Source organism: Ipomoea triloba, chromosome 6 (genome assembly GCF_003576645.1).
Source record: "Ipomoea triloba cultivar NCNSP0323 chromosome 6, ASM357664v1".
Taxonomy (NCBI): domain Eukaryota; kingdom Viridiplantae; phylum Streptophyta; class Magnoliopsida; order Solanales; family Convolvulaceae; genus Ipomoea; species Ipomoea triloba.
This window is the reverse complement of record NC_044921.1, coordinates 27,331,782-27,344,389: the sequence shown is the minus strand read 5'-3', so window position 1 is coordinate 27,344,389 and position 12,608 is coordinate 27,331,782. Positions and strand designations below refer to the sequence as shown.

Here is a 12,608-nt window from a genome sequence, read left to right as displayed (position 1 = left end):
AGTAGGAAACACCAATTAGCGCTCATGAAATAATTAGCAAAGTTCATGAAATAATTAATGCTAATGAGCTTTATGTTACACAAGGAAGTAGGAAACACCATGAACGTAATTTCCCTCCTAGTAATAGTAATAATAATGAGTCATTTCTATTTTTGGTGCTATTGTTATTGAGGCATTGCCAATTTTAGTTCACTTCATTAATTTTTGCCATATTACGGTCAGTCTTATTTAGTCCTTACCACTTTTAGTCAACTTTTAAAATTTTCGTCAAATGGTCGTCCTAAACAGGGGTATTTTTGGTCTTTTCATGCTTTGGTCATCTCCTTGACCCTTTGCAGTGGTTTTCCTTACACATTTTCATCCAATGAAGATGTCTAGTGAAAGCCATGTGAGACACATTACAAAGCCATGACTTTCGTCGGACCTCTTCATTGGATGAAAATGTGTAAGGAAAACTACTGCAAAGGGTTAAGGAGATGATCAAAGCATGAAAAGATCAAAATACCCCTATTTTGGACGGTTATTTGACAAAAATTTTAACGGTAGACTAAAAGTGGCAAGGACTAAATAAGGCTGGCCGCAATGTGGCAAAAATTAATGAAGTGGACTAAAATTGGCAATGCCCTAATAACAGTAGGACCAAAAATGGAAATGACTCTAATAATAATAGTAATAATAATAATAAACTCTTTAACATATGTTCCTAATTAAATATTAACATAAGTTCCTAATTAAATATTAACATAAGTTCCGTTTATAATAATAATTACAAATATAGAATTAGAAAAAATTAGTAGTAGCTAATCTATTTACTTTCCTAATATAATTCATCTAATATAATTTCCCTATCATATTTTAATTAATTGATATTTTTCTTAATATAACTTACCTAAAAGGCTACCTTCCTTTTTTATAATACTGATCCATATGTTAATCTTTTTACTATGGTAATCTATTATTTACCAACCATATTTAACATCTAAATTTATTATGGGAATTAAACAAAGAGAACGGCAATTTTATATTTTTTTTTACTTCAAATAATATCAATTACCCGTGCACTTTCTTTGACTACTTTTAAATAAAATCTTAAAAATTATGACACTTAAGGAATTAATACTTTCCGTAATATAAATTTTATCTAATCAGTTATGGAAATTGATAATACAACTATTACTTTCATAATTAAAGGAGATTAAAAATGATAATTATTCCAATTCACATATTATTATGTTAATTCACAGTTTATTACGTCCATACAATTATGAAAATTATTCCAATTCAAAAATTATTATATATAAAATTATGCTAATGGTTAATTTTGAATAAAATCTTAAAAATTATGGTAATTAATAAATTAATTCACACATTATACTTTTATTAATCTATTTTTTATATTTACCGTAATATAGATTTTATCTAATCAATTAAGGAAATTAATGATACACATATTACAGATAATTAAAGGAAATTAAACATACACATATTACAGACAAAATTAAAGAAATTAAACATACACATATTCTGTCCATAATTAAACGGACATCATAATTAGCATAATATTAATTAAGAATAATATATTCTCCTTAATTATCATATAGTAATCATAATAAAATGAAGTCATTTTTATTGGAACTAGCAGTTGACCCGTGCAATGCATGGACTAATATTAGATAAAGTAAAATGCAGTACGGTAAAATAAAAGAATATAGTAAATAAAGATAAAATGAATTATTTTTTTTTAAAAAAGAAGAGAATATAATATCGTTAATTACAGAAATTACAAATTATTAAAAACCACTTTGTAAACTACATTAGTAGTAGAATTACGTACAATTTTGTTTTGATTCATCACAAACTAAAATTTTAAGTACGTCTGGTTGACTTATTCTTGAAACTGCCACATATAATTGACCATGGACAAAAACTTGTTTCTTTAAAATCAATCCCACATTGGAAAGTGTTTATCCTTGACCCTTGTTGATAGTCATTGCGTATGACAATATTAGGGGAAATTGTCTTATGTTGAACTTGAAAGGTAATCTTGGATCTAATGGAGTTATAGTCATTCTAGCAATTAAAATCTTAGTTCCAGCATTCGGACCTGCCAATATGCTTCCTTCAACCACATGGTTACCTAATTTAGTTACCACCAACCTAGTTCCATTGCATAATCAAAGAGTATGATCAATGTTTCTCATTAACATTACTGGTGAACCTACCTTTAATCTCAAAGAATGATTTAGAAGTCCGAAAGCTCTTATGGTATTAAGGAATTAAGGTGTATGCACATCCGCTAAGACAGAACTGGAATCATCTACTTTACAGGTTGTGTCTGAACTAAGATATGTCTTTCCTTCACCTTGAGTTATGTTTCACATATATTGGTTGACTTCATTGACCACCTCTAATGTTGGTGCTAGAATTGCACTGCTCTTAAAACAACTTCCATCCATGGTGGCACCAGTAAAGTTGGGGAAAGTACTCCGGACAATAGTGGAAATAGGATCACCATCTGATTGCAACAACAATTTTGATGGGATATCAAAATCAGCGTAACCATCGTTATCTACTCCAATAGTACCATCACTTATTGAAGTTAGCCAATTAGCAAACTCTTCTAATTGCTCATGATGCACACTAGGTTCCATTTTATTTAATCTCAAATTCTTAGTTAGGCGCATTACTCTGCAGTGACTCCAAAGATATGAAGAATTGATAGCTACAGATACAATGTCCTCTCTTGAACCTTTTGGCACAACTGGTAAAATTTTCCTAAAGTCCCCACCTAAAACAACTGTTTCCCCCCAAAAGTTTTACTATCACTGTCCTCATTGACAAACCTTAATAGATGTCTCATTGTTTTATCCAATGCCTCAAAACAATGTTTGTGCATCATCGGTGCTTGGTGCTTCGTCCCAGGTAGAAGGTGGGGATTGAAAAAGTGTGCAGTTCTTATCATATATTCCTCTTCGTACTTCAGTTAGTTGTCCTTTTAGTCGGTCACACTCTTCACCTAAAGCAGCACCGATTTCAATAAATATTCCACTGAGGCTCGAACCCACTCCCATTCTCCATGTGGGAGTGTAAACCGGGACACCGGGTGCCACTAGACCACAAGTTCTTTGGCAGAAACCATTGTATTTGCCATTAATAGAGTAACAAACAACTTTCTTAAAGAATGGGCAACGGACCAATGGCTAGCCTCTTCAATTGCATTAATGTATTCAATATCATCTTCTAATAAGCCCCTGGCATAACATGCCTCCTTAAAAGTATTGTACTCAACTCCATTGTATATCCTTATTTCATTATAACTTGTAGGACCCTTGACTATGTTCCATAAACACCTTAGGTAATACAACTCACCACTACGAGGTGGTACCTAAAAGATCCTACCAACTGAAAAACCCTTTTGTCTTGGTTGCCATTGACGAATATTTTTCTTCCACACAAATCTATTTAGAATCTCAATATAGGTTAAAAACTTTGCTTCTGGGAATTTTTTGTTTGCTTCAAACCATTCAGTGAACTTTGGCCCAAAGTTGGCTTAGTCAATACTGATTCAACATCTTCATCATCTTGAAAGAAAATAGTATTGCTATCTGGTAAGTGGAAACTAAGTCACTCAACTGCCGCGGTTCTAGACTGTATTTCAAAACTCAACAAACGTCAAGTAGCTTTTCAGGCAGAAGCGTACCTTGTAATACCCTGTATTTTATTAACATTATCCTAAGGCGTTGACATTCCTAAGTTATGATCTTCAGATATTTCGAATGAATTTTTATAAGTAAGTATAGTTGTTATTAAGCTGCGATCGTATGTGCCGGTCACGAACCGTAAAATTTTTGGGGGACGAATTTTCAGCTCGGATTTCTTTGGAAATGGATGATTAGGCATATATGACTAAGTATGAACTTCCTGCTTAGTTAAGTTGAAATTGGATGAGCTATAAGGGTCGAAATTTATTTCTGATCGTACTTCGCGAAATTTCGCAGTGTACTGAACCTAGCCCATTTTGGGAGCTTTTGACTGGAATAAAATTTTGGTGTCGGAAATTATTCTTTCTGGATTATTTTCTACCGAAACTTTATCTGTTTGGACCACAACTGATATGTTGTGGAGATATTTTATTATTTTATTATTTTTTTTTCCTAAAGCTTATCCCATAAGTTGGGATTAAATATAAAAGGAATTTTTTTNTTTTTTTTAGACATGTAGTTCTATAAGTCTAGAAGCTACCATAAAAATTTCATAATTTTTGGAGTAGTATAAGTGTGGTTTCAAAATCATTTTCCAAAACTGGTCCAGAGAGCAGAAAATCCGGACAGCACACTGCCAAGGGTAAAAATGTAATTTTCTGTGTTAATTCGTGAACCTAGGTGACCAAAACTTTTTATGAACATCAAGTACTATGAGTTAGGGTTCTACCATAAAAATTTCAAGTGAAAAAGAGTTCGGGAACTATCTTTACCGGCTCAATCTTTCAGACTGCGCTAGCTGAAATTTTCTTATAAGGAAGTGGTATTATGTATATGAAACCTATGTATATACGTGTAGTATATATATTTATGTGTGTATTATGTATATATATATATATATACACGTGTGATGTGTGTGTGTTTAAACTATATATATATATATATATGTACATATATGAGTATATATGTATAATTAAATGAAGGTTGTATCTCTATATATATAGTATGTGTAGTGTAACATATATATGTATATATATAAGTAATATATACATATTATATATGGTATGAGGTGGTTGTTAATGTGCCTAAATATTTAAGTTAAGCATGCTATGTATATTATAATGTGTGTGTAATGTATGTACAAAATGTTGTATTATGTATATTATAAAGCATGTATGTGCAGTGTATATATACTTAACGTGTATATATATACATATAGTATGTGTACTTTATGTGAATATGCATATGTGGGAAATGTTATGATTGAATGCATATATACATATGTGTGGTGATGATGGAAAATGTTTTGAGAAACAAGACTTTGAACTATTTTGAGAATGGTGATCGATTTAAAAAGGGGGACTTGATTTCGTGGAACATGTCCAAAAAAAGTGATTTTGACTCAAGGAGGATGAGAAAGGAAGGAAAATGGTTTTCAAACCCTTGGTTTCTAGTAAAGTTGAGGAGGACCTTGATTAGCCTTCGGGTGGCTTAAAGTGCCCTTGCCCAAGGTTGTTGTATGTAGTATGATCATTCATACTGAAGGTGCGAAGTCTATTCGCCGGGTACTATATAACTCGTTTGGATGAGGTATTCCTGCGGGGGTGTGCACACTTAAAGTATAGTTACTCTGAGAAGTCCGGGTAGGTGTCGTTTTTATGGACCTAGTAGGGCCAGCTAGGGATCATTTTAACGAACCTTACGTCCAGGGGATCAGTGTTAGACCGGGTGATGACCACTGAACCCGAGTTCGATGATCCAAGTGGTCAGGGAAGGAGTTAAGTGAATACTCCAAAGGCCTCACGCTTTCTATAAAGAAACTAAGTGGAAATTTTGTATGAAAATGTAGTTACGCTGTAGCTACGGAAAGGAGATGGTGAAAAGTGAGGAGAATGTCCTTTGAGGAAAGATTTTTCAAAGAATATGTTTGAGAACAAATATGGGATTTGTGTTTTCCCTTTTTCTGCTTATATGCTTAAATGTTTAGCATTATATGATCTGAGTAGGCAAATGACTATTATATGACCTCGTCTAGAGGGAAAATGATTAAGATGATATTGAAATTGTTGCCTATTATGTGTATAAATTGCTATTCGTAAAGGTTGCAGGTAGAACCTCGGCCGATGAGTAAGGATAGGGTTTTGATGTAATCAAGTTTTACAAAACCTTTATTTAGTTTTGGATAACCCATGGATATCCTTACTTAGCCGTCGTGCTAACTGCACTTCAATGTGTTTCTTATCAGTTGCAGATTAGTGTGGGCCCCTGTAGCCGATGAGCTCGGAATAGAAGGGAAGTACAGGTTGAGGTCTACTCTTTGATGTAGACAGGGATTGTTATTAATGTTGTAAGTTTAGCCTGTGCACTTAGAGTGGAGTTTGTCAAAGAGGTGATAGAATTCACTCTAGGTGTGGCGGTAGCACCCGGTTTTCTGTTGATATGATGTAAGCTTCCGCAGCGTTTTATTACGGATTTTGTAATAAATGTAAGAGTTGAAAATTGGGGTGTTACATACCTACAGTCATAGAATATGTTGATCTCATCGACAACTTCCACTCCATCGGCATTTTTTGCACTCTGATTAAATTCGGCAGTGACCCGATCATTACCTTTGTTAACATACTTGAATTAATATTTTATAGATCTTGATTGGTTGAACCACTCCACATTCATATGTGCTTTGTATCTCAATAGCAAGTACCTATTATGTGGGACCACATACCGATTATCCAATTGAATGCCATTTCGTGTAACTGTTTTGCCATCATCATGTCTTCTATATAATGGGTATCCATCTTTATTAAAACTTGAGGAATCAACAAACTTCTTTGGAAATTGTTTAGAGTATTTCCCATTAACCATGCAAGGTGAAGTTTTCCTAGCAATACGGCAAGGACCATGTATCATAAACTCCTCAACTGCTTGGTGGTATTCAAGATCACTTTCTTTGTCAGGTATTTTAGTTGAGATTAAGGAGTCCATTGCCTCCGGAGATGAAAGCATTGCAGTGGACCTAAGAAAAATGACAATATGAATATGTGATTTAAAATGGGCAAAACAATAAAACAAAAATTGGGGGTCCATCACCTTGATTTACTGTTATATCCACTCTCCCACTCATTGACGTAAAACAGAACATACTGTTATAGGACCTTATGTTGTCCAAGAAGTTATCTCTTTTTTATCCTTGTGTAAAAAAAAATCATATATTTTTTGGGGTGGTTTTTTAGAACTTGGTAATTGAATCTTACCATTGGTACAACACAACGAATATTTAGGAATAGCGTTAGACTTATACTTATCTAAACGTTTCTCGTACCAAAATAATGCACCCAATGCATACAGGAGTCCAACAGATCACCAAAATCCGCATAATTAACTGCGAAATACTAAAATGTTTTAAAATATTGAACAATTTTAATTTATTATATATGCTATTAAGAATTAAAAGCCATTAAATTAACCCATTAAAAAACACAAACCAATTGATTCCGTCATATTGCTATCTTCTTCATCAATTGCTTCATTGAAGTCGTTGTTTAAGTTGCAACATTCCATTTTAGAAGTAATGACTGTATGTGTTAAGGTCGTAATTGTACTTTCATTGGACCTATCAATACTAACTTGAGCACCTAAAAATGCAATGGAAAAACAATAAAATGAAAAAGAGTAATAATTCAATTACCTAAAAAATCAATTTGGTATTGAATATCAATTAAAAATTCTCTACTTTTGTCTCTTTTATTAAATAAGAATGTACATTAAAAAAATGCGATAATTTGTAAAGAAATGTCGAAAATAAAACCATTAAATAAAGGGTCACACTTGTGTGAGACTGTCTCACGGATCCTTATTCGTGAGACGGGTCGGATCGGGTCGAAGTAACATGCAAATGTCATACTTATATGTGCAAATATCATACTTATATGCTCAAATATAATACTTAATCAATAATACAATTTTTGTTACTTATAAGAGAAAAAGTAATACATTTTTCATAATAAGTAATATTGACAAGTGCTCCTTACTTATAAGGGCAAATATAATACTTTTGAGGAAAAATGTAATACTTTTAAATCGAAATGTAAAAGTATTGTATTTTCCCTTAAAAGTATTACATTTACCTTTTATAAGTAACAAAATTTTTATTCCTGATTAATATTACATTTGAGCATATAAGTAAGACATTTGTGCATATAAGTATTACATTTGCATCTTGACCCGACCCGACCCGTCTCATGGTTAGACAGTCTCACACAAGTTTTTACCTTAAATAAATAGTATATATTTCAAACCAACCATTAGTCAATACACTACTACTTGTAGTTCTAGACTGTTGATAGAGTACGCCAATTTGCATTTTCGTATTCCTTCTTGCAAGGCGTTTAGATTGGTTGGAGGAAAATGTATGTTGATTCTCCATATTCAAAGTTGCTACAAAAGCACAACAATTTCTAATTAATTCAACTATTTAGATGTCGCAAAACTAATGAAGTACATAACATAATAGTAATTCAACTATTCATTTGTTTCGCATTTATGTGAATAATAAAATAATTATTGAAATATTTATAGCGTAATTAAATGATAAAATACATGTTGTCTCGTTCGTAGTAGGTGTAATGGTGATATCACTCAATGGTGCCCAATGATTACTTTTATAAATATTGCTCAAAGAATTAGTTTCTAAAATCAAAGATTACTGTTAGAAATCACTTTATTCAGTTCCTATAAACCAAGAATAGAAATATCTATATAATCAAATACTCACCATTAGTTAATATGCTTAACGGATTACAAAGGAATGATTGGAAAACTCCAAATATTTGGTTTTTCAGAGAACCATTGTGGTCGGCTTATGATATTGGTCGGTTGTATAAAAGTTTCATTTTCTACAAAAAACATACCCAAAAATTTATTACTAACAAAAATTTTCTTTAAAACAAATTTAACTGTTTTAAAAAAAGAGCAATATAAAATTTGAGTCATACAAAATTAGTTTGAACGACATTTAACAAAAACATTTATTTAATCAATTATAAAATTTTTAATTGAATATTATATATTACCTGCATCATTTTTAATTACCTAAACCAACTTCTATATATATAAATATATATTGGTCTGTGCGTGTGAGGAGATATCGAGAGGTTCATTTCCAGAACCTTCACTGCTTACTTTGTTCGTCCACATCGCCTACTTAACCTGGGTTATACTTTTCTCATTCGTTCAATTGATTTGTTCAAAAAATTGGGGACAGTACTGTATTTCTACTCTACTCAATTTTTGCAGATTGAAAGCATAATATGCGTATGAAATCGGCTACTAAAATTGGGCGAATTTGAATCCTTTATAGATTTGAACTTCAATCTAAATCAGGTACAATTCTAAGTGAAATCTTATGTATTTTCTTTCTTATTTAGCTACTGTGAATAGTTTATCTACCAATTGAATGCTTGTTGTTAGGAAATAAGAGATCTAGGGTTTATGAATTCTCAAATATTAGATCCCAGTGTTTAATACTTATAGTTTGGGTTTAGATTGTTTAATATCGATGAATAAAACTATGTTTGTATTCAAGTGCATGTAAACCTAAGGATAATGTCTGCAAATTGGGTCATTCAAACTTGTAGGGATGTAATGATTCTTTAATTTTTATACACATGTAGGTTGAGAGATTAATCAAAAGTCTAAAAAAAGATAAGTATATTTAATTTCAGTATACTATTTACCCAATTTCATTCGACTATAATCTTTCACTCGTGGTGTTTGTTTTCCTATTCGAAAAAATGTTATTCAAATAGTTATAGCTTGTAATTTTTGACCTGTTATCTAATATGCAGGAAAAATGAAGATAAAAAATCAATTCCTACTAAAGATAAGTACAAACAACCTTGAAAAATAGCATTTCTAGTATACTATATAATGTGCTATCAACAAAAGACATGTTTCATTTATTAAAACCTATACAGATTGAAGCTACATACCTTTATTTTCTGAAGATGATTTTCTTTTAGATCCTAAAACTGTAGACCTTGTCAATTTCTTCATCTTTGTAACATAGACTGTAGAGAGCACAGTATTAACAGATTGTATTGTGGAATTATGCTGCCTTTTATAGAGTGTAAATGCGGTGGATGTGTTTACTTTACAACATGCCTATTGATAAACAATGATGATATGTCTTTACTTATTCCTAGGAAATCCAAAAGTTCTTGTTATTGAATGGCATTTGTGTGCTATTTACTACCAATTTTTTTGAGCAGCTGCAGAGATACCAATATAAAAATAGTTTTTTTTTTTTTTAGTTATTGTAAAACAGTTGTAATACTGCAGTGAATTGAACTCATGACATGTCTTTTTATAGTATTTGAAGTTATAATAAAGAACTTTTTGAATATTAACTTTTACTTATAATTAACAAACAATTTTATAGTAGGTGGTATAGAGAAACAATTAGACTTCATTTGATTATTGCGTTTTGTAAGCTTACCTGAATTGTAAGAGGTTGTTTGTGCAAATTCATTGAGTGGGACTATTTATTTCAAAAATTAAAAAGTTGCTAGACTTTCAAGATTAAAAGTAGTAGGTAACAATTATGTATATTCATTATATATATATATATATATATATATATATATATATATATTTATTTATTTATTTATCTTTTATGCAAAGCATATCCACTAATATCCACTATAATATAGTTTTTGTATATTTAATGTACATTTAAGAGACACTCATTGGTAAACACACATTATTTAAGAAACAAAAATCAAGTATTTTATTTATCTACTCAGCTGGAAACTGTTACATAAGTATATGCTTATTAGTACAGACATTTTATCATTATGAAATAAGGTTATGATGCACTTTCTATGTCTTTGAACTATCTATATCTTATTTAATTGAAGTTATAGCTCCTTGCTTTGTAAATGACCAGTCTTCTCAATAATGAACTATTTTCTTGATTTCCATCTGCTAACTGTCCTTTACAACAATGAGTTATATGAGTCTTGCACTGCTGCATCTTTGCCTTTTCACATCATGCACATATAAACTACCTGCAAAACTTTTGATTTTACAATAACAAATAACTTACCATTAAAGTTATGGTGTGAACGGTACGTATAGGGGAATTCATGATAAAAATATGTAAGAAATTAAGTTTGTCAACTGTAGGCATAGTTATAGAATTAAAACACAAAGAAATAAATCCTTGTCCACACATAGTTCCAGAAATCAATCCAAAAAACATTGTCTGAAAAGGACCAATAGTAACCAAACATTGTCACATTTCACAATCACAAAACAAACAGCCATTCATTCGGTATCCTTATCCACATCTTCCTTCTCCTCCTTCACAAACACATGTTTTTTCTTCCTTGAGTTTGAGTGCTTGAAAATTCATCAAGTAAACTTCTCTTAACAACCTCATTCTCAATTATAGGAACAGTAGCTTCTTTCACAACATTCACATTTGGACTCTCTACCTCTTCCTCTGAAAAAAAAAACCCTGAATAGATAAGACTACATTAGTTAGATATAAGAAGCTGAAAAAGGAATACATTAAGACATAGTAAGTAGAATATAGGTTAATGACCTCATCCAAATCTGAGACATCATTAGTAAGTTGTAGCTTAGAGGATAAACAATCATCGTTATCATCAAGGAAACCAGGACAATAAGTATTGAACAACTTAGGGAAGTTTTTGACTTGCATTATAGGAATAACATTATGTAGGTTGTCCAATTGATCTCTTCTTACCACAATCTTAAAGAAAAACCTTTTGCCCACCAAACTCTTAAGTTGTTAGGAATCTTGGTCATTACCTAAGATTTGAAAATAAAGCACAGTATTTTAGGTTAAAAAACAGTTGTAGAAAAGATATTAGTCAATAGCATATTAAAATTAAACTAACCTTTGGTTGCATTGCTATCACTTCATCAACTTTTACACTCAACAAATCCAGTGCTTCATGATCCCATAATAGAAAAGGTGTTGTACCATTAAGATCAACAACTCTAACTTTGATTTTATACCTGTACATGCCCTCATGCCACTTGCTACCACACTTACTGAACTCAAAAATTCCCTTCTTTATTTCCAATTTCTTATTACATCTTTGTGCTTTGCAGGACTCATAAAACCAAGCATTAACATCAAACTCTATACCGATGATCTGTGCAGGTACCCAGAAATCCCCAGTCTGTGGAAAAGAAAAAGAAGTTAAGAAGTTTGGTAATAAGATATAGAGTTAAATTTATGTCAAGTAAGAACTTTTATGTACCTCTCTTTTCTCGAAGATGTCAGACAGGGTAGTGATACACATTTTTGCACTACTTAAATGTTGTAGCTATAGAAATGTTGAATGACTAGGAAAAAATTATTTTATTGCTTTCCAATCCAGTTTAAAAATACTACTATTACCTCTTCGTCATGAAAAACACATCCTCTTGATTTGATCTCTTCACTACCTCTGCTCTGTGTAACATCGTTCTCAACTTCAAGGCAGCAGAGGTTTTGTTCCTCTTAAACTCTCGAACAACAATATACATGGGAGCCATGGCCTACGACTTGCAAATGAAGTTCTGAAGTTTTTTGTATTCCTGCAAATGTGTAAATGAAAGTCTGAAGGTCTACGACATATATTTATATTTGAAATCGATATGTTCAAATAGGGATTGTAATCGAGGAGTCACGCCGATTAGAAATAGGTATTGCAACCCGTTGGTTGGAAACCCAAAAGGTTTAATCATTAAGTTGGATATTAAGTTTGATATTAAATTAAATGTAACAAATATCAACCCTCAAAAGACGAAAAAAATCAATGCAAACGGCTGACCCAGTTAATTGACCAAACGACGTAGTTTTCTCTGAGCGGGAAATTGAAAATTTTTTTATTA

At 31.6% G+C, this 12,608-nt stretch overlaps 1 protein-coding gene across 1 annotated transcript; it reads right to left on the bottom strand.

The window, feature by feature from the left end:
* Positions 1 to 2,375: 2,375 nt before the first annotated feature.
* LOC116023760 lies at positions 2,376 to 12,269 on the bottom strand. The gene is made up of 8 exons (XM_031264770.1): positions 12,133 to 12,269; positions 11,993 to 12,044; positions 11,624 to 11,911; positions 11,489 to 11,534; positions 11,135 to 11,217; positions 7,326 to 7,333; positions 6,424 to 6,714; positions 2,376 to 2,688 (listed from the first exon to the last, which is right to left on the bottom strand). Exons 1-8 carry the CDS (start codon positions 12,267 to 12,269, stop codon positions 2,376 to 2,378), a joined length of 1,218 nt encoding a protein of 405 aa, XP_031120630.1.
* Between the last annotated feature and the right edge of the window lie 339 nt (positions 12,270 to 12,608).